This window comes from Pipra filicauda, unplaced genomic scaffold, assembly GCF_003945595.2.
Source record: "Pipra filicauda isolate LSUMZ 115617 unplaced genomic scaffold, ASM394559v2 scaffold68_size4259465_pilon, whole genome shotgun sequence".
NCBI classification, from domain to species: Eukaryota; Metazoa; Chordata; class Aves; order Passeriformes; family Pipridae; genus Pipra; species Pipra filicauda.
Genome location: NW_024104853.1, coordinates 2,538,049 through 2,560,739, shown reverse-complemented (window position 1 = coordinate 2,560,739; position 22,691 = coordinate 2,538,049). Strand labels below are relative to the sequence as shown.

Genomic DNA, 22,691 nt, shown 5'->3' with positions numbered 1-22,691 from the left:
AAGCTGCAGTAACAAAATATAATTGCAGTATACTCTGTTTATACATGTGCCTGCATGAAACAGAAATTGTCAGCGTAGATATCTTGGTGATACGTAATACTTGATTATGTCCCCCATTCCCTGAGGGAACCATAAAAAGATTTTATTGCTTTTGCTGGCAAATGCTTGAGTATATTTATTTAAACATGTTCAGTTTTTGATCCTAATGGTTTTGGGATCCCTTCCAAAGTGTAAAACTTGGGACAGTTCTGTGTACTTCAAACAGAAATACCTAATCTTCTCATAGCATCAGGTGCTTATGATGTCAGATGTATCTTAGTGTTTTGTCAACCCTAATTACAGATAGGGGAGACTTTGCTTGTTGCTTTTATGTATGACAGAGCCCCTCTCCTAAGGGCAGGGCAGGAGGTGTAAGCACAATCTACTTCGCATTTGTAATCACTTTCTTTTTAGTCCATTGAAGCTGAGGCCCCTCATTGAGGCCTCAATCTTTTAGATACTGGTTAAACTTATAGTTATGTTCTTAAAGATGAAATTAGAAAAACAAACTGAAAATCTACCTCTGAAGCATTTGGTTTGCTATGGTCACTAGCCAAAGCCATAGGTTGTCTTTGCTTCTCTGTTACCAGATCACAAGTTGTTTTTCTGCATTATGAATTACCTCTACCAGAGCTCCAAGAGAAATTTAAGACTCCCAAAATTTTTGGAGGATGATGTCTATATGAATTTTAATAGCCTCTTTTTGCTTTCCTTTATTCATATACATGATGCTGACAGAGATAAATCTTGCTGTCCAATGGTTCCTGTGGGTTTTGTTATTCTTGTCTTTTAGCTCTCCTAAATGAAGTATTATATTTATGCTGACTGCATGCTTTTTTGTGGGAATCACCTAAAACTCTTTCATTGTTACTTCACTTTGCCCCAAGTGCATCCAATAGCTTACTTTAATGCTGATAACCTAGATTCCTCTCCATAGGTCAGACCTACTTTTTTTTTTTCTTCCTCAGTCTAAACTAAAAATCTTTGCTCAGTTCCCTGCATAATGGGAATGAGAGGGTTGGCTCAATATCAGAATGGTTGAAATAGCCTGTCATTTTTGCCTTCCTCCTGCTACCACAGTCTTCTCCATCACTGAGACTGGTTCCCCTGAGCACTAATGAAATTATCTGTACCTTGTCTTCACTTGTGGGCTGTTACCTATTTCTAGGTGACGTATATATAAGATATGAATTCCTATGTCTCTCTACATGTCTACAACCTAGGCTTTCATTGCAACATTGGCTCCTTTGATGTTCTGCTTCTCAAGGCACAGGAGAATTGTGTTCAGATTAAACTTCTGCTGTTTGTGTTACAATAAACTTTTTTCCTTGACTGTCTCTTGCTTTGTTGCTGTGTTCTCAGCTGTCCTCCTGGTTCTGTGGGTATTGTTTTAGATTTTTTTAATTAATACTTAATGAATCAGTGTTTTTGTAAAGTGAAAAGTAAAGATGCCCCTCTCTCTAGGAACATTTAATTATAGCAAGAATCAAACTAACTTTTTTTTTAACTTGCTGATAGGCTATGTCAAAAGCAAGACCTACTTTTCAGTCCTTGTGCTTCCAAAGAAGGCTTAAAGTTTGACTCGTGAGCAAAGTATGGATTTCACAGCTATGATGAGAAAAGTTGGACCACAGGCAACTATTTACCACCAGGGTTATCTAATAGATTTTTCTTCGAATACTGAGTGAGGAAATTTGAGTTAATTTGTAACATTAAGTTATAATGAGTTTGTAAAAAAAGTCTTTCACTGAACCCTTCTTCTGAGATCTTCAGAACTTTTAATTGCAGAAAAGGGCAATGCTTAAGAACAAAAGTTGGAGCTTTTGTAATGATGCCAAAGTGCCGGAATCCAAATGTGCATGGTGTTTTCTGTACACTGAGATCCTTAAACTGATCACATTTCTGACCCACGTGTGTGCACCCACACACAACGTGCACACCTCACAGTTGAATTGCTCACTTTCCAGAATAGCCTGTTCTTGTGTAATACTCTATCTGAGCACAGAGACAGATTTCTGAAGCTTTACTTGATTGGAAACAGTATTTCTTTACACTTGATTTACTATAGAAATATTTTACACGTGGATATGGTGGTTTTTTATAGTGAAGCCATAAAGACTTGTCAAATAAAACTCGGATATCCTCTTTCTATTGTCCTGAAATATAAACTGAGTGTATGTTGCATGGACAATATAAAAGGTCTCTGAACCAGATATGAAATAAATATATGATCGCTGGCAATCTGATGCACCTTAAATAATGGTTAAGTATACTCCTAATTTTGACAGCTCTTACTACAGGTAATTTGCCTGTTACACTATATTTGCCTTACTGGTTGAGAAGCTGGAAACAGCAGCTTTTGACAAATACAGAATTATGGGAAGTTCCTGCTCCAGCAGGGGTTTTCTGTGGTTTGGAGGGGGTGGACTGGTTTGACCAGGAGGGTGTTCTGGGGCAGTTAAAAAGGATTGGGAAGATCTTTCTGAGTCCTGTTAGCAGTTGTTTGCCAGAGGTCCATTGAATAATTCTGGACTTCAAAGTTAAGGATAATTAATTTGAAAGCAATATCCATTTTAAAATGTGTGGAATGAAGTTTGCTTTCATGCTGTAACTCAAACTGACCAAGTTCCATGGACTAGGGGCTACTACTCTCATATTTGTAGGACATGTTCTGCTAGAAAAGTGGTTGTCTTGATCAGGAAAATTTATCTATTACTTAGTGTTTGATGGGTTTGAGGATCAAACAGGTTTTTTGTAAGCTTCAGTGGGTAGGAGGTCAGCCAGTGCTGGAGAAGTCACCTAAGCTGTCCAGCAGAAGTTCCAGAACAAATTGCTGTGGCAACAGGTACCCCAAGGAGAAATGCTTGGCTGAAATGTATCTGCAGAGAGAGAGAGATGTAGCCAAGGAGAAGGCAGAAGATTCTATGAGGCTTGTTGAAATGGGCTGAGAGACTGGAAGACAGAAATGTTCTGGGAGAATATGATTTTTTTTTTCGTAGGGGTGACAAAACAGTGGCTGAAAAACTAGAAGCTTTTCTACAAAGAAGAAAAATATTCTGATTACTAGTCTAGAGTTTTCATTGTTATATTCCTGTGCTATTTGTCAGACCTTTCTACATAGTCTGTGGGTCACAGTCCAGTAGCCTCAACTCTTTGAGGTGATAAGCAGGAAATCCTGAAAAACGACACTTCCTCTTAAGAATTTAACTGAGCAGGGAATTTCTAGCTGTGACTGGGGTTAGGCTGCTGAGGTATATAGTGGCAAAGATTTTTAGAAGTCAATGTTGGTTGCATCATCTCTGAACCACCGCAAGTAAGTTGCTCAGCCCTTAAAAATGTTTTTAGTCACCTGTTTATGTTGCTTTTTTTCTTTGTACTCCTACTTGCTTGGTACACCTGCAGGAATGGTATGATAGCAGGGAGCAGGGGAATAGTTGAGCCACTGCTGCTCATCAGCCTGAAGTTAGAACCCAGATTTTTTCATAGCCTGTTTATATGGGATGGAAAAAAAAGTGTGTCTGTGTTTACAGCTCCATGAAATACCAAGTGTCCAAGCATTGTGAAGTCTTTTATTTTTTGCCTTTTAGAGATGGCAAATAGTACTAGACCAAAAGTATGCAACAGGAAAAGTTTGGTCAAGGTTGTTTGGGAAACTCCTGGCCAAACTCAGATCATGAGCTGTGATTCTGTCCTTACTCACTGATTTCCATCAGCATCATCTTTACTGTTCAGGGAAAAGCAGAACCTCTACTCTATAGCAGTGGATACTGTGCATGCTCTTTGCTCTTGTAATGGTTATACAGGGCCCCAATTAAACATGATCTGACTTTGCATATCTGACCTTTTTCTAGAGCATATCCATATCTTTTTCTTTATAGTAGCCATGCAAAGCAGACAGGCTGCCATGTTTCTTACGGAATAAGTACAAGTGCTAGCGAGTATAATGGTGCTGGACTGTCCCTACCCCATGGCTGAGTCAACCTGGCACAGAGGCATGGAGTGACTTCTTGTGCCCTAAAGAGAGCTGACTAATTTTTTTCAAGGGTGCCTGACTATTGGTAAAACAGTTAATGGGGGAGTTTCCCAGGTGTCTTGTGGGGTTTTCGGTGTTTCCCACAAGTGTCTTAGTATTGGGCATTGTATGCATAACTCATGTTGCAAGATCCTCTCCGTCCTTTATTTCTGTCTGATTTGGTGCAAAGTTTTAGTTACTGTTGTAGCAGGAGAATTGTGGGACACTGTCAACTTTCAGTTGAATTTAATGGTAAATCTTCCACTTAGACTGCTGGAAAAGATGATCTTTTGCTCAGAGAATAATCAAGACTGAATCCAGTGCTCAAAGCAAATATTTTAGCAGTGGCCAGTCATTAGGCTGGGTACTGAATATGCAGATTTCTTATATTTAGTGATATTATCTGCCAATTTTTTTTTATTGTTATGTTTTTTGGTTTAAAACTTGGCAGCCTGACACTGAGTGTTTTCCCAGTGATCTGGCAGTTCAGTCTGTCAGCATTTAGCATGAGCAATTGGGCACACCTTTTGTCAATGCTTTGCTATTATAACAAATATGACACTTTCTCCTGCACCCATCTGGATCTCATAACCTGCAACATTATGGTAACAATGATAATGCTGTACTCAAGCCTGAAGTTCTGTTGTTCCTCTTGAAATTTTACAGCTCTTTTACAGCTATAATATTCCAGAAGAAAATGGTAGGCTAAGCAGTCTGCTTGCTTTCTTAGGATAATTAGCTTCAATCCCCAAACTGGTTTTCGATACCTGTGAGTCTAAGGAGCAGTTATCCAATTTGATCTTCCATTTATTATTGCTTAACCTGCTCATATTTCATAACCAGTCCTCTTGCTTAAATTGATACAGCTTGTTAAAAGCTTCACAAAAAATGCAATGAATGTGTATTTACTGGTGTCATAGTTTGAAATTGGCCCCCTTGAGAGTTCGAGGGGCTCAGAGGTGATTGGGTGCCAGGACAGTGTTCCCTGGAGAGCCAGTCACCGCTCAGGTTGTTCGCTTCTGCCCAAAGAAAATGGTTGGCAGTGCAGTCTTGGTTGTTTTGCTGTTGGTGTCTGCTGCGTGTAGGTGGACAGGGCCAGGGGGTGGCTGGGCTCCCTCTCTTCCCCTCCGGGGGAGAGAGGGAAGCCCTGCGACCCCCCAACTCAGCCTTTGGCTAGAGATAGAGTCAGCATTTGGAGTGTGTGCTGTGAAGGAAGAGATTCACAGCACCTGAGGTAAGAGGGAGGAGGCCAGGCCTTCTTTCCCCCCCCTGCAGCTGTGGGACGCTTGGGACAGTGCATAACTGAACCGAGCTGCCTGTGGCCAAGGCTAGGGGGCTTTTTCCCCCCCACTACATTTAGGCTGGTGGGGGGTGGATTTTAAGGCTCAGCATTTGAGCAGAGCCAAGTGGACGGGCTGATAAATCAGCTTGGTGCTCGGGAGAAGAGTCCCAGGCGAAATTGGAGACGAGCCAAGAGCTCGAGAGTTGCCTGCTGAAGCTGACCGGGGGCAGCCGAGAACTGATGTGGAGGAATGAAGATTCCAGGACGTGGACGCTTGATAAGCTAAGCTACACTACAGCAGCCTACGAACTGAGGTGAGACACCGAGAGGGAGAAGTCACCAGCAGCAGGAGAGCAAGGACTCAAAGCTATCTTCTTGGACCTCGTGAGGAGAGACTGCAACAAACAACTGCTGGAACTTGGTGAGGGGGGGAGCGTTCAGGAGCCCAGAACACTCCCACGGCAGACTGTGTTACATATCAGCCTTAAAGGCTGCTCCTGGACTAAAGTTAAAGGAGGGGCTTGAAAGGACTGATTGATAGTAATGTAATGTGTGTATATATATATATATGTGTATATATATATATATATAGTTGCCTTTAGTTTGTATAGTATTTATTTGTGTAAATAAGTGTATATACTTTCCCCTTCCCCTACAGAAGCCTCTGGCCTGAAAGTTTCTCTCCGGTGTTAGGATAAATTGTTGAGAAGGGGTGGAGGAAGCCTAAAAATTGGGTTTTAAATTTCTAAATGTGGCTCAAACTGCTACAACTGGGTTGCATTAACTATTGTGTAATTTATTTTTAGAATTTGGGAGACAATTTTTTAATTTGCATTGGGTTATAGCAAAAGGACTGCACAGCTGGTTTGCCTGCTACTGAGGAAAGGCTCACTGAAGCAGTAATTCTCTTGAGGTCCTTGGTGTGAACATGCATTGCAACAGTAATTTTTCTCAAGAACTATTTTAATTGCTACAGCTTCGGAATACATCATTGTCAGGACCTGCCACGAACATACTTTTGTACAGCAGCAGCAGAGAGCTCCACAATACCTGCAACAATGTTTGAACATATCTGTAACCTCTTTTTATTTTTGTCATTTCTTCTTTGTGTGAGTTATGGATCCCTAGACAAAAAGGAGTGGGAAAATGTAGTCTTTCTGTGTATTTGGGAAGGAGAGTACTGTGAAATAACTTTATTCATACGGAAGCCCTTTGCAGTTTTTGAAATACAGCATTTAAATGATGTAGTGCTTCATAAACAATTTTTACTCAATTTCCACCATTTTCCTGTTTTGTTTGTAGTGTGTATGCTTTCTAGCTGACCACTGTACAGATCAGCAAATCTTCAGTGCATGCTCTGAAAGCCTGGATTTTCTTTGGATGGATTTTCATTATGGCCCTATTGCCATTCTTTACAATCTAAAGAAAGCCTGCATTCATAAGGATTACTGCATCTGTGAAGGATGAAGAATAAGTAGGAATGATGAACTCTAGTGGTCATGAATGGGCAGATTGTCTTGGGCATTTATTCAGTTTTCAGTATACTGTGGAGTATTTGGGCTGAAAAAAATGTTAGCACTCATAGGGTAACATACTCATTTTATTAAAAGCACAGTAGAGTACTCAGAGTGCATATTTCAAGACCACATGTGCTGTACTAGTGTATCTCCGTTCCTAAATGTGATTGATTTGTTTATTTCTCACTAAAAGCTTGTAATTTTAGATTTTATTTCTACTTTCCATTGCTAGCTGTCTTAGCAAAAAGGTGCTTGCAATTCTGAGTGGGATGCTGCACTGTGTTATGTCAGGAGCACTGAAGAAGGAATACTTTGCTGTGCTGGCTGAAGATCAGAGTTGATTCTGGAGTCTGAAATGTTCCCTGTATTTCTCAAATATAAATAGTACTGTGACCAAGAGTTATGTGCCTTCAGACTCCCATTTGCCCTTGGTGTGGTGGGTCATACTAAATGCAAATTTTTTCAATGGTGTTCTAATAAAGCACTTTAGCAATTCTATCCCCAGTAATAATAGTCTCTTCTAAATATGATGTTAATCAGGAGTAAATGGCCACTGGGCAGTTGCTGTACCCTTACGTGGCATGCAGCGCTTTGCAATACTCTGGTCCTGGAGCAACTGAGTAACATCTCATGTTAACAGTTTGCTCTTGATGGAACAATCCAGTTCAAGTACAACCAACACTTTAAATAGATAAAGCATTAGGAATTTACTACAATATAATTTAAAATAGAGAATTAAAATGAATTCTTTGGTAAAGTGTTTTGCAGGGTATGGGTACCTAGTGTGTCTGGCACTGAGGCTGTGGATCAGGACATGTCTTGACTGACTGGGGCTTCTGATTCCATTGGGGGTAGCTGGTTTAGCAACTGCACAAACCAAATGTAACACCTGTTAATGGTGTATAAAAAACACCAGCACTTATGTGAGTGTTGTTTATTACATGAAGTATTAATACTTTCTTCTGAAGGAGGTTTTCTTGCCTTTGAGTTTTCACTATGGTATCTCCTTTGGTTGAGTCAACAAGCAAATCTGTGGACTTCGACACAGCTGCTGAAGTGGTAGATCTTAGCGGTACTTTTTGAAGACAGTCTTTCCTGATCAATATTTTGATAGTGACAGTTTGCTTTCAGTTCTTTCATAAAGAGCCTTTGAATAGCAAAATAAGAGCTTGAAAATAGTAGCTATTTCAGATATATACACATAGATTTAGAGGAGGAGAAGCAAGGGGGAAGGGATTTCCTCTTGATGAAGATACAGATATAAGCCGCTTAGGCACATATTTTGAATACTGTTTTCTTCAGATTTTTCTTCAGTGAAATTATTTTATGTATAGTTGCAATCTTTAGGGTCTTTGCTAGTACTAGACTTGAGTACACAGTGATGTGCTTTTTTTGCAGGTCTCTGCTAATGTATGTGTGTTCCCTGGTTTGACAGGAACTGGTGTTCCTGACATCAGGACATCTGTGATTATTGCTCATAGGTGTTGTTAATTGAATATTTGCACTTCTGTGGGTACCATTTGCCCAGCTGCTATCTGTCAGGCTGGATTTGTATTACTATAGCCATATCACAGATATTATTTTTTTCATGTTCCTACTTGATAATTTTGACAGGTCGCACTGAAGGAACTGGCCTGTATAGTACATTTGTACTAACCAGCTTCCATGCTACTTCTGGCACAGGAAATTGAATAACAATGTCCATTATTACTATCTTCCATGCTCATGTGGACTTCTAGGACATTTCGCCAGGTCTATGGAAACTACAAAAGCCATGACTTGAGAGTCACTACTCCAAAAGTGTACCAGTCCAACCTGTGCTCTAAGAAAACGCATCATCATCTCTGTGTCAGTGTACCTCACTCATGCTTCAGCAGTGCTAGCTCAACTTCTTCTTTACCTTGGGCTCAAGGATAGTGTTTCTAGCAGCAGTGAAGGTCTATTACTAGATGTTGTTTGAGATAAAAACAGAAAATTACCTCAAACAGTTGACTTGAAAGGTCTACGTAACTCCTGGTGTTGCCTCTTATCTTCTAGAAGAGAGCTTACATATGGAACTGTTATCATGTAACATGTCTCTGTAAATTTTCTTCCTCCCTTCTCCTATTTTTTCGGAATGTGATTGCTACTCTCCTGGAGTTCACTCGGTCATTAAACCCTGTGATGTGTTTGCAGGGGAGTGCTATAACTCCATCTTGCAGGTGAGGAGTTGTGGCAAGCATCAAAAGCACTCACTGAATCTCTTTTAGTTGTCCCTTTTTGATGCCTGCAATTGAGATTTTCTTTTCTTTAAGCTCCCTGCTATGCTCTCATGTATTGGTGAAGTTTTGAAAGCCCACTACTGTGGTAAACCAAACCCCTAAATACTTACTTGTTCAAAAATGCCACGTCTTGCCCCCTTGTAAAAAGGGATGTCTGGTTGTTTGCATCACCTGGAAGCAAACTCAAGACTGGAATCTAACTCTGCAGACAGCATGGCTTTGCTTTAGGGCTTTGTCATTCTTGGAAGAGACCCATCTTGCTGATATCCTTAACAAATTTTAGCAAACTGGATGGGATCCTAGTGCACAGCAGCCTCCTGTGGGTTTTATCAAGGCCAATCTTAGAGTAAATCTAAGATGTGTTGGAATGAGGCCGGATTTCATGTTTGAGCTGTCTAACCCGATGCAATATTCTCATGTTCTGCCTGCGGATTTCCGGGAGTGGAAGGCAATTTTCTAAACTGAAATGAAGTTTATTGTGCTGCCTGTACAGAGTGGAACACTTCAGTTTGCTTTAGAAAATTGTGTTCTGGGTAGAAACATGTTTTGGTTACAGCTTCTTTGCACTTTGCTTCTTGGTGAGTGTCTTTAATTTATTGACAGTTAGTGTGTCATCACCCAGCCTTTTTCCTCCCTGTCTGAGCTATGTCAGGGTGCCCTCCCTGCTCCAGTGTGTGTGGGTCTTCTGGTGTCACGTGAGTTTTGATCAAGGTAAATGTGGAAGCCTAGCTAAATATCCACTACTGGTTCTAATCTTTTATAAACAATAGCAGAACTGTGATGGAAGCCTCTATGGAAATACTCATAACTTGATTTGGATTTTTCTTCCTAGTGTAGTAAATGATTCTTTTAACAGCTAAAATAATCTTTTCTCACTGTTGTCACTTTTGTTTGATTTTTTTTTTTTTTAGAAGTCTTAAATTTCTTTTTTGAATCCCCCTTTAAAAACCTTTATGAATGTCTCTAGTTAATCTTTCACAGCGAATTTGTTTTAAAGCACAGGCATTAAGGATAGGACATAAGTTTAGCAAAATAGAATGGTATAAATTTTATTTGACAGAATTTGCCTTGCTTTTATGAGACATTTCCTCAGAAATTGGAACTGTGAAATGTTGTTCTGACAGAAATATTTTCTACTCCTTGTCTGAAAAAAAAAAATCAAGTTACTTTCACGCAATCACTCCTTTTGCAAAATCTATAGCAACATTAGGTGAAGATACCACAGAGACCACTCAGTCTGTCAGTGTTGGATTGCAAAGTCTTGACTCTTGTTGACAACTCTACAATTTGTCTGGCCTTAATATTTAATAAGCCTAATACTCTGCAACCTCAGAGTGAGAGCAGTTCTTATAAAAACTACCTTGAGCTTTTGCCAGAGCTCTCACCATTTAAAATCTGAGGTGTGCTTGCAACACTGTGTCTGGAGGGTAAAGCAGTAATCATCCATTTTAGAGTTCCATGCTCTTGTAGTATTAAACTTCTAAGCAGTTTGCAGAAAGAATACTTTATATGGCACATCAGACCTTGGTTTTGCTCCTCATCAGTGGGAATTACTGTAAGTCTCAGGTTGCCTTTTTAGGAGGTATTAAGAGGTTAGTGTCCAGGTAGTGCTGCAGCTTGCATGTTCTGGTAGTCCACTTCTTGCTGAGTGGCTTTTCCAGAGGGAGCCGGTTGTTAAATGCACAGGAGATAAATGAGAGGGGCAACCCACACCTGCCAGTGAAAAGGCAACAGTCAAAGCTGCAGATCAGGGTCTGCTGATACGATAGAAAAAAGCAGCTGAGGCTGCTCCATAAAGACAAATTTTTATTTTTGTCTCCAGCCAAAAGCCACGGGGAATCTTGAAGAAATATCATCTGAATAAACTGGCTTAGGCAGCATCTGTGAACATAAGGGCTCTTTCATGCCAAACTTCTGATTTGAACTCTGGTTTTGTCTTTGGGTCAATTTTCTAGATTGCTAATCATCTGCAAGTTCCTACCAGTTGGGCTTGTGAGAGTGGCAAGTGCTCATCCTTTGCATCTTGTATTCCAAATTTGCAAGGTTGTGTTGGAGGCTACTGTTGAAACAGCTGTCTCTTCTGTTTTTCAGGCAACCTAAATGAAGAATCTGACTTTCTTCTTTCTGCAAACCCTTAGCCAGTAGAAAGTAATGCACACATTAAAAGTACTTGTCATTACATTGGCATATTTCACCAAGGAAATCCATGCTGTAGTTAATAACATTTTGAATTACTTTTGTGTAAGAAGCTGCGTATCTGAAGTTTAAAAACTCTGTTATGTGGTTTGGGAGTTTTCTAAAACTTCTCCAAGCACACTGCAGTCTCTAAACTCACGGAAGTGGCTTTTTTTAGGACTCAAAAGTGGTTTTACCAAGTAACGTTCAGCTGACATTAAAAGAGAAAAAAAATTATTCTTTTTTTTTTTTTCTTCTTTTCTCTCTGGAGACTTGAATCACTGTTTGATCATTTCCCTTTCTCTTTAGTCATGACAGTTGCAGTTGCAAACGCTTTGTCTGAACATATTGGTTTTGTCCTAATAAGGCTCTAGATTTTGAATATGAGCTTGAACTTTTAGATTTGCTCTTCAGACTTAAGTTGATGCTTACACTTCAACACTGTAATTTGTTTTGTTTGCAGTTGATTACTGTTATTTTTTCCCCATCCATCTTGATGAACAACCTGCAAGATAAATGTGTGGGAGCTCTTGCAAACTGCTAATGGCTTTTAACAGGTAAATCGTTAAATCAGAACTCTCTTCAAGTGTGCCAGGGACTTTCAGTGTCTACAAAAAATGAACTTCATTTATAGCACATATGTGGCTTTTTTAACATGAATTGCACAGAGAAGATTCAGTGTCTGCCTATGGGGTGTATATTAACTTGTCTAATACTTCGAGGCATATTAAAAGGTATCTTCTGAAGTGTAAAAAGTGTCATGTTGGGCTGAAAATGCTCAGTTGAGCTGGAAGCCTCAAGCAGTGGGATGAAAGGAAAAGTCATTTGTCTTTTGACTTGGCACTTGGAGCAGCAATGGGAGAAATGGGAAAGCCTAGGCTCTGACTGGTTTCTCTTTGTTTTAACACTTGGCTGCTTGGAAGAGATAACAGCTGCGTTTCCTGCTGGCTCTGGGCAAGAGCCATTCACCACTCCTGGTGGCTTCCCTAAATGTCAGGGTATACAGAGGTATGGTACCAAAACTAAGCTTGGTGGACACAACATAGAAGCTTGCAATGAATTCCCCTAGATACTTACCCCCACTGAAGTAAATCTGCAGTCCTCATGTGTTAGCTACTGATCCAGCTTTTGTGCTTCGAGGGTATTAATAAGTGCACATACACTGCCCTTTAACCTGCAAATTTATATAGTAACAAATCTTGGAATACATGCTTCTTAAAGTTTCAAGAGGTGTTTCTCCAAGTGTCTAATTAATCACCCAACTTTTAACCATGTTGTCCAAAAGCAACAGTACTAGAATGTAGTTTTTAAAAATAAAAATCTTGTTATGAAGACTTGCATGTTCTCAGAGGGTAGCTCTCTAGACGAGCAATGTTGATGGATGTAACACTCTCATCACTGCAGCACAGGGTGGAGTAACCTCTTATGTAGACGTACCATTGTTTATGGGGTTTTCTGTTGTTGGTTTCAACTACTTATCTGATACCAGAGCCCTAACAGCCATGGTGCTGTTGAATGAGATACTTTTTTTGTGGTATGAGATGGCAGTTGTAGGCTGGACAAAATATCGTCTTGCATGTTCTTGTCACTGGCACTTACATGATTCTGTCAAGCATTTTATTAATCTAAGAAAAGAGTATCTTTGGAGAAGTGAAAGTGAGCTGAAGCCAGAATTAGCTGATACTGTATTTCACTTGAAAAATCTAAATGAAAAAGTGAAAAGAAAAGGCTGTGAAGGTTACCTCTGAGCAGTAATGTGGCAGATTACCTAAACTCCTGTATGGAAAAATGGTAAAGGATATGCATGCTGAGCAGCAGTGCTTGGTTTCATGGCCTGCTATACTCTGTGCTACCTCATGATAGTGGATGTGAGTCCATCTCCTGTCCTCTAGTTCTATACGAAGTGGGAGTTGTTCATACTTCTGGTGGAAAATGTATAAATTCCCAGGTTTTTATAAGTACCATGTGAAGTTAATTATTTAAAGAGCAAGCTGACTTAAGCAATTTTCTAACTGAAAGTTAAGACATAGATGTATTGATAAAAATTGATACCTTTTAATTGCTATAAATCATATCATGAGAAAAAACTTGAATTTTGGAGGCTATTTTCATGATGCTTATCTTAAACAGCCCTGAGAGTGCAGTGGTGTGAAGCAATTGAAACAAAGATCCTTCTTTTGGCTTGGTATCTTGGTATCCTGACAGTGTACTCATCTGCCTTGAGATGCAAGAATTGCTTTACAGAGACTATTTTGCATACGTCCAAACCCAAGATTTTAGTGTGGGGCTGAGAGCTGTTGTGTTGAAACTGTTTGTGTGGGAAAACGTTCTATCTCAGCCTAAGAATCTCGTATGTTTTTTCTTGAGGTTGTATTTGTTTGAGAGAATATGCAAGGGAGAAGAGTGAATGGCCAAAAGACAGCAGAAATAAAAAATATGCTTTATGCCCTTAAAATGGCTTGGACAAGAGCAAGCTCACAGGGTGCACAGGGGTTCTGCTCATGTTAAGTGCTATCAGCCTTTGGAAGGGAGTTTACTCATTACCTTTTTCTGCCCTTCTAAGGAGTCTTGCATCAAACCCCTGTGATGTCAGTAGTTGTCCTGGACATCAGTGGGTCAGATTATTCCGTGTAGCAGCAATTGGCTGCTCTTCATCTCTAATAAATGTGATTTTTTTTATCACTCAGCTGCCACCTTTGTCCTAGGAGGAGACATGAAATTATAGGTTCCCAACCACTTGGGCACCATGCTGGGACCACTGCTGCTAAAAAAGACGTAAGGGATGGCAAAAATGTCAGGCCACAGCAGCACCTGAAATCTGTCAGGAGCAGGCAAGGAGGCATCAGTCTTAGTGGCAGCAGAGCAAGAAGTTAGTGACTAGGAACTGTAGGGTGATTTCAGCTGGAAAAAGGTAAAGCTTGTACCAGTTTAGGAGGAAAGAAGAAGGGTGGTAAAAGGCTGTATAGAAGGTTGGGAAATGCAGCTGTGAGACCTCTGGACAGTGTGCTGCTTGTAAGCAAGCTGAGCTTTTGGATGGCTTTTCTGGTTGCAAGTCAAAGTACATTCTTTCTTCTCTTGCTCATGGGAATCAGAAAGGCAGAAGTGTCATGCAACTACTCATGCACCGCAGGCTGTGGCCACAGTCTTTGCTGGCTTCTGCATTTAGTACTAAGACAACTGCTTAAATTTTGCACTGTATATGAAAACAAGTAATGGTACATTTCTTTGATCCTCTGTTCAGCTGTCCATAAGGTCGTAGAAGAATATTTACTGGCTTTTTTTTTGGTTCATAGCATGTAAAGTGGGATGGATGTCAGAACAGCCACACAGTGGGATTGAGAATTGTGGTGTGTTTGTGGTAAGGCTATGATCACTGAAGTGCCTGTGCTCAGAGCAGTCACTCAGAAAGGTGAAAAAGAGGGAACGTGGCTTCTTGGTTCTGTCTGGGAGACATCTCTAACCAGCAGGTTGCTCCTATGAGATGGAATAGATATTCTCTTGGCTTGTGTGTGTTTGGATGTTGTACTAACAAGACTTCTGTGGTCAGACATAATGATCACAGACAGCCAGAGTTGTCATCTTGCTGCTATTTCTGTCTTTTGGGTTGGTACATTTCTCTATAAGCCCCAAACCATTTTGTTTACAAGTGCTGGTTGGTTTTCTGCCCACAGCTACAGAGCATGGGGCTTGCCTCAGCAAAAAAGATTTCCTTGAAAATTCAGTCAACTCAAACCTTTGTCTTTTCCACAGGTAGAAGATTGTGTTGTTAGTAAATATAAGGGATTTGGTGCAAAAAGACCTTTTGGGAAGGGAGAAGCACTGGAAGGTTCTCCTTGAGCGAAAACGTTTTTGAGGCAGATTTTACTTCATTTACCTTGCTCAAAATTCTTCCTATTCTTTTCTTCCTAAGACTTTGTTTGGGACTCTGTCCTAATCAGAAGCTCCGGGGTATGGTTTTTAAGATGAAGGCTTCCACACACATCCATTACTTCCTTCAAACAAGTGAAGGCCTGAGGCAGGGATATCAAACTGTTTCTAGTAAGAAAACAGGCTTATCTATAGTTAACAGCACTCCTTGTAGCTATTGTGAGGTCTCTGAGCTCAAAGCTGTGCCAAAATGAATGTATTTCCTGCCCATTCCCCCTTCATCCTCTGCTTAAGTCAAACCTTCAAAATTAAATGACAGTGTCAGCAAAGAGATTGCTGCTGCTTAATGAGTTTCAATTGGGTTACAGATTGAAGCCTGACTCCTTTCAATGACAGATTAATAACTCCTTCTTCTGAAGCTTTACAGCACGTTTAAGAAGGGGGATAATTATTTTCTGGGCTTTTTTCTTTTAAACTGGGAAACTTCATTTCTTGCTAGTGCCTGAGTCAGGTGAAATTACTGTAAATCTTTTTGTAACAAAAGACTTGACATTATTATTTTTCAGACTCTGAGGAACTTGTGGCCTCCTGTTTGAGATATGCCAAGTGTTTCTAACATGCAAATGGGGGAAAGCAGTAACAGAACTCAAGGATTAAATAGAAAGCTTTCTGTTATATACCATACAACTGCTCCTGCTCCTGCTGTTTGTTCTTCTTGGTGCCTACCAATGTGCCTGGGGGAAAGAATCTCAGTGTTTGGGGTTTTCCTCATCTGGCTTAGAAGTCTGTGTTGAAAGAAATGCTTCAGCTCTGCTTCTGTGTCGTGAGACTGGGACCAGTTACAGTTAGGGAATCACTCCTGAGGCAAGGAAAGGGAGCCACAGTGGGGCAGAGGTTGGTGTCTTTGTGGTGGCCCATTGCTGCACACGTCTCTAGGAATATATGTGGTATTAGTATGTGTATGGCTTTCACTGCTTTGGGTTTTATACCTAAGGAGGGATACTTATATTTTTGAAAGTAGAAAGAAGCTTTTCAAATGTTAATTGTAAAATATTTAACAGCAAATGCTTTGTTAAATGTGTGTTGCATGAAACAATGATTATGTGGTAAATGAACTTGAAAACACCTGAGTTGAGATTACAAATACCTATGCCCTTTATAACTGTGGTATCTTATTTCTAAATTGAGATTGTCTCTTTAAATTGTCTTCTGTGGCTTGTCCAAGTTCTACTGAGTCATTACTAAGGCTAGGTTTTGGCTCAGGAGCCTTGACTCATAGTCCCGTGCTTGGACTAGAGGCCACAGGGGCTTACCACAGCACAGCAGTTTCTTCCAAGGCTGAGCTGTCAGTTTTGGGCTATTTGATATATGGTGTGGGGTTGTTGTGGGGTGTTGTTTTGTTTGTTTCTTGGTTGGTTTTTTGGAAGTTGTTGTTTGTTTTGTTTTAGCTGTCTTTTCTGGATTTTAGATTCTGGGGCAGAATACAGGAAACAATTTTTCTTGCTGGCTATCGTTTCGTTTCTGTGGTTGCAATCTTGCTGATAGTGTCTATTCATCCCTACAAATTATTTAGAACAAACTAATTTTTCTGGAGTTATAACTCTCCTGTGCAAATGTGAAACTGTATGTGAAACTTAATAATTCTTCAAAAATTAACTATTGAAACTTCAAAACAATCTTCTTTTTAAATCTCTTGATAGTTATATTTTTAAATTACTCCTTCTCTACCTTAAACCTGTTCTTTAACCCCATTGTCAGTAAGAATTTGCATTACAGCATAAAGGATACCTGCCTGCTTCTGTAGTTCATAAGTTTTTTGACCATTTCACTATATATAATACGAGTATGTAAATCACACTAACGTGACACAACCTGAAGAAGAATTAGTTCCCTTAGGAAAAAACAGAGCAACGGTTAGTGAAAAGGCATTTTTGACCATCATAGACAGCCTTGTGAGTTTTTTGGAACCAAAGGCTTACGAGAAGGCAAGGGTGTGCACAGTGCACATTTGTCTGGCAGCACAGAGCCAGCAAGTTAATTTGACATTTGGTTCTGCACAGTGTGCCAATAACTTTTTTTGCATAATCTGTTTATTTAAATTCAAAACTATGCTTAGTTTGGCTTATTTTAAAGGTGAATGAAATGCTTATTACAAAGATACCCTTGATAACATACTGCTCTGTCTGCCTACAAGGAGGAAGAATTACCCGCTTGTTTACTGTCTTTTAACTTCCTTATCTAAAATAGCCCTAAGACAATAACAAAGCATGACCTTGAATATGTTATTCAGCATTTCAGGGTTTGGATATCCCCAAAATTTCCTTCAGACTTCAAGAATTATCATCACCTGCCTCCATTCCCTGTTTAAAAATGGGGTTTTTTAATTTTTTTTTTAAAGTATTTGTCTTGTGCTTGTGTTGCTGAACATAAACTGCCAAAGATGAGGATTGATTTCAAAACAGGCTTCCCATTTTTCTTCTGTGGTGGTGTGACAGGCTGATGAATACCACACTGGCAATGTTGAATCATTGAGAAGGTAGCTAATAGATTTGCCATGCTCAGAGCAACACGGAATCATAGAATCACAATTAGGTTGGAAAAGACCTCTGAGATCATTGAGTCCAACTCTTGACTGAACACCACCTTGTCAACTAGACCATGGCACTAAGTGCCGCATCCAGTCATTTCTTAAACATCTCCAGAGACAGTGGCTCCACTACTTCCTTAGGCAGCCCATTCCAATATTTAACAACCCTTTCTGTGAAGCATTCCTCCCGATGTCCAACCGAAACCTCCCCTGGTGCAGCTTGAAGTTATGTCCTCTTGTCCTGTCACTAATTGCGTAGGAGAAGAAGCCTACTCCCACCTGGCTACAACCTCTTTTCAGGTAGTTGTAGAGAGTGATAAGGTTTCCCCTGAGCCTCCTCTTCTCTAGACCAAACAACCCCAGCTCCCACAGCTGCTCCTCAAATGAATAGAACGGTATAGAGAGTGAGTTGCTGATGCTTCTGGAGATGGTATATAACATGTCATCTGATTTTTTAAAAATATGCAACATTACCGGCTCAGTTCTGGATCAGAAACACTGTTTGAATTATTTTGTAAAAGTTTTGAAACTTCCTCATAAACTAGTGTGGATTGTGAGGTTCAAAGGTTGACCCTGTAATAGGAAAAATACTTTCTCTGTTGGTTTTTCAGGCTATTTAAAGTAAAACTTTCAACCTGTGGTATCTTGATGCACACGAACATCCAATACAAAAATGATATGTGTGATAAACACTGTGTATTGTTATTGGTCATTTACCTTGAAAATACTTACGGGGGTTTCTTTCATCCTTCTTGTCAAGTTTTTTTTTTAATCTTTTTTTCTTCATCCTCAAGCTGGTGAAAATTTCAGTCTGGGAGTTAGGAGAAAAAAATCTAGACTTTTAAATGTAAGAAATTCTTTTTATACATATCCTTTATGTGTATTTTAAAAAGCAAACAGGTGTTTTACTCACTGTCACCTTTCACCATGAGGAAACTGGTGTCCAAGTACCCACAATGTGCTGTTCTGCCTCTCTGTGTGGGCTGTGCTAAGACTAGGCAAATGGTGTGTCAAGGTGAGACTGGCTCTCACCACTGACAAGGCTGCCCAGCTTCACAAACCAGTCAATGGGTTGCTGTAATGTCACTTCCAAGACTGACTACTATTACATAAAAAAAAAAGAGAGAAAGACTACCAGCAAGTGCCTTCCCTGCTGTAGTGCAGTATCTGCTTTCCTGTACTTAAGCAGCATTAGTTGAATATCTCCTGGTCAGTCCATCTGCCTTCTTTCCATAGGGTGAGTTTTGACCCAAGGCAAGTCAGGGTGAATTGAGGAAGTAAAAGCAGTCCCTTCCTAGTCTGTTGCGTCTCTTCGACTTTTATGATGAGATTGTAATATTGCCATTTCTTCTTCTCTGACTTAGAGAGTCAGAAGTGCAGTTTCTCATTTAAACAAAATAATAACACAACTCCAAAGTGACAGAAAACCCCAAGGCTGACCCAGGAAGCAATTCGGTTGATTTTAAAGAAATTTTTGCAGCATAAAAGACCTGTCTGGGAGGTCCAAATGGTCATGTGAAAGACTAGGAATTGCAGGGTAATCTAGGCTGAAAAGGACCTCTGAAGGTAGTCTTGTCCAGCCCTCTGCTCACAGCAGGCCCCCACAACTTGAGTCTCAGGGCCATACTCACAGGAGTTTTGGCTCTATGCATGGAAGGAGATTACACAACCTTTGTGACAGCCTGTTCTGGTGCTCAGCCACTTAGTTGTTTAAAAAACAAACATTGCTTAACTTTTTTCACCTGCATTGCAACAAATTTGTTGCATTTAGTCTTAATCGCTGTGCACTTCCAGAAGATTCTGTCCTTCTCTTCTCTGTGTGCCCAGTGGATAGCTGCAACCAGCAGTAAGATCTCTGCTGAGTCTCCTTCAGGTTGAAATATAGTTGACAGGGAAGGACCTCCTTGGGCCTCTTCTCTTTTCATGCCTATTTCCTTTAATGACTGAGCTGTGGGTAGCTTTAGCCATGTGACTGTTTGTGACAGCCTCTTCCCTAGACAGTGGACACCCTGGTCCATGTGCATCCTGCTGCAAGATAGCAGCCTGGCAGCAGGGATCACATGTTCCTGAACTGTGATGCTCAGTGCAAAGCTCATCCGGTTTGGTGTTTTATCAGCAGGATGTGTATGCAAATTCCCTGTGACTGTGTTACTGGGCCATGGGACTCTGGGAGTTTAAAGAATGTTTAGCTTCAAATGCTAAATATCAATTATGGATATAATTGGCACATAACTGGTATATTTTATTGTGGAGGAAGTGTAAAAGTGGATTACATCCAGTTGTATAGTGCAATCACCTCCCGCTCTCCAGTGCCTCTTCCTAATACAATAGCAATGGGGTTTCCCATCTGCTTTTGCAATGAATTCACTAAGGACAGTCTCTGAGCCTAAGAAGCTATTACATCTATCAGTGTTTTCCTTTCTATTCTCAGCTTAGTAGCAATATAGATTTGGCTTTGTGCCACTGCTACGTATAAGCTCATCTGTACAGCTTTCATTCTGCCTTCTGATTTACTGCAGGATTTCTGGCTGATGTTGGTTAGATCAGTTTTTAACACAGACAGTCTTGCTGATGTATTCTATGAGCCTAGCTCTTTCTAGCTGTGAGTGGGGGGAGAGCAGCAGAAAGCTTAGACTGCTTGCCTGGCTGGGTTGGTAATGATGTCTGTAGCCATGACTCATAACGCAAGTGGCTTGGAGGTGACTGGCCATAACCTGTCACTTTGCAGAGCTGTGTTTCTGCCACATCTGTCATGTGTAGCTGTAAAATGCTCCAGTGGTGTTAGGAGAATGCTTGTATAAAACTCTGTATTTAAACTGTCAGCACCTGAAATTTCAGTGAGTAGATTTCTCTTGCTAAGGGGGTTTCTTCCCCTGTATTCTCTTTGAGTGTGTACTTCTCTTTTCTAAGTAAAACTTAATCTTCTTGTTACTTTGGAATTATCTTGTTACTGCTATGTCCTCTTGATCACAGAGAACAAGGGCTGGAGGTGAACCGCTCACTAGTGTCACAGCTGCTACCTGCTGTAGCTTCGCTTGCATTAAAACTGTTTTTTCACCATGAACCTGAAGAGAATGAGATGCGTTCTTTTGGTTGGCTTTTTGGGGTACAGTTTGGTCACGCTTTACACTATGCCATAATGTCTGCTTGGGGTTTATGTGGTGTGTGGTAGAATTGCCTTCGTTTTGCCTCATTTATTCTCTGGTTATTACCTGTCGGCTTCATTTACTACCCAGGGAAACATCTATGGATTCAGAGTGAGGGTCACAAAGAGCAAAAGCAGCATTGATTACTGATTTGTCAACAAAAGCATCAGACATTGTCTTCATCTTGTAGTTGTCTGGAACAAGGATTAAATTGCAGATCACCCTAAGGCAACAGGGGAGCATTTAGTAAGTGGGTATCAATTTGTTTACTTGCCAGATCAAAACCACTCTGACTGTTCTTATATGTTCTCTTTGCAGAACTGGAGTCTTGTTCTTTTCTTAGTACATTGTAAAAGGAACAATTAAAACTTGGTGCTTCTCTAGCCTCCTAGCACGGCCCTTCCATTAGCTTACAAATTATTTTTGTCACTGTGTTTGATGTATCCATTATTGATGTCATTTTCTGGTTGGATTTATCTCAGCTGGCTACGTAATTAGTCTTATATTCCTGAATCCTGGATCTGTTATGATTGCTCATTTATACTTTATTTTTGCTTATGTGAAAAGTGGAAAATGATTGCAAATGGCTTCTTCGTGCATGTCATCTGACTTTTAGTTTCAGAGTTTGTGGACTACACAGGAGATTGTGCAAGAAGCATTGTTTACTGGCTTAGAATTGTCAGGCTAAAAAGCTGCATCCTTGCTGCAGCTGTGAAATAATAGGGCAAACATTACCATTTCATCTCAGTTACTGTCACGTGTTTACAGAACTCATTGTTTTCTGGCAGTGGTGTGTATGCTCGGTTCTGTCCTAAAGCAGGTGATATGTATTTGAGGTGTCCTAGTGTTTAGCCTCTCATGCAACTAGAGATTTACACTTTGAGGGTGAGGAAGACAAAACTTGAAATGGAGCCTTTTGTTTGCCCCTTCTGGCAGATTCCAGATTTTATAAATTCATTGATAGTTTTGATGTGCTCAGATCCTCTCTTCCTCTGCAGGAAACCAGTAGTCACAATTCACTGCAACATGTTTATGATGCATGTACGTATTAAGGCTCATGCATTATACCTTGGGTGTTATTTGAAACCAGGAAAGGTACAGAAAGTAGTGAATCAGCCTGATGGATTTTTAACTCTCTTCCAGGGCTCATAGTTGGGGTGATCTTGAGATATGGGACTCCCTCCAGCAGCGGCCATGACAAGCCGTTCAGCTGCTCGCAGGAGGACAGGCCGTTCACAACCCTGCTGGTCAACGTCAGCGGGAAGTTCTTTGAGTACACACTCAAAGGGGAAATAAGCCCTGGGAAGATCCACAACGTGGAGCAAAATGACATGTTGAGAAAGGTGAGGCTACACCATTTCTTGTGCTTGGCTGAGTGTTTCTCCTTCATCTTCCTTTCTCCATCCCATTGGAATGTTGGCTTGTGTCAAATGTCAGTACTGCTGATGGTAACAGTGCTTCAACGCCTAATTCAAGAGCACCTTCTGTATTATATTGCTGCTGGCAAACTGTGCTCCGTTGCATGTATGTAGTGCTTTCCTAAAGCCCTTGGTTTGAAGACTTAATGTATGTTTCTAACATTTATAGAATTCACAAAGACCAACTGAACAAAAAAAACCTGATGCTGCCTCGTATAAACGCAATATAAGGAAAATGAAAATTAGTGAAAAGTGATTGGTTCTTATTGTTCTTTTTCCTAGGGTTTTAAAATCTGTTTATTGTCAGGAAATAGTAATTGCTTGTATCCCTATAATCTACCAAATGAGGCAGTCTGGTGTTGGAAGTGAAATTCACCTATCAACTGT

At 40.3% G+C, this 22,691-nt stretch overlaps 1 protein-coding gene across 2 annotated transcripts in view; it reads left to right on the top strand.

Moving 5' to 3' along the window:
- SLC9A7 (solute carrier family 9 member A7) overlaps nucleotides 1-22,691 on the top strand; it is a 76,077-nt gene that overhangs the window by 9,597 nt on the left and 43,789 nt on the right. For both annotated transcript variants that reach the window (XM_027726367.2, XM_027726366.2), the window contains exon 2: nucleotides 22,030-22,229. In XM_027726367.2, coding sequence (XP_027582168.2) covers nucleotides 22,030-22,229 — 200 coding nt within the window. The remainder of the gene's footprint in view (nucleotides 1-22,029; nucleotides 22,230-22,691) is intronic.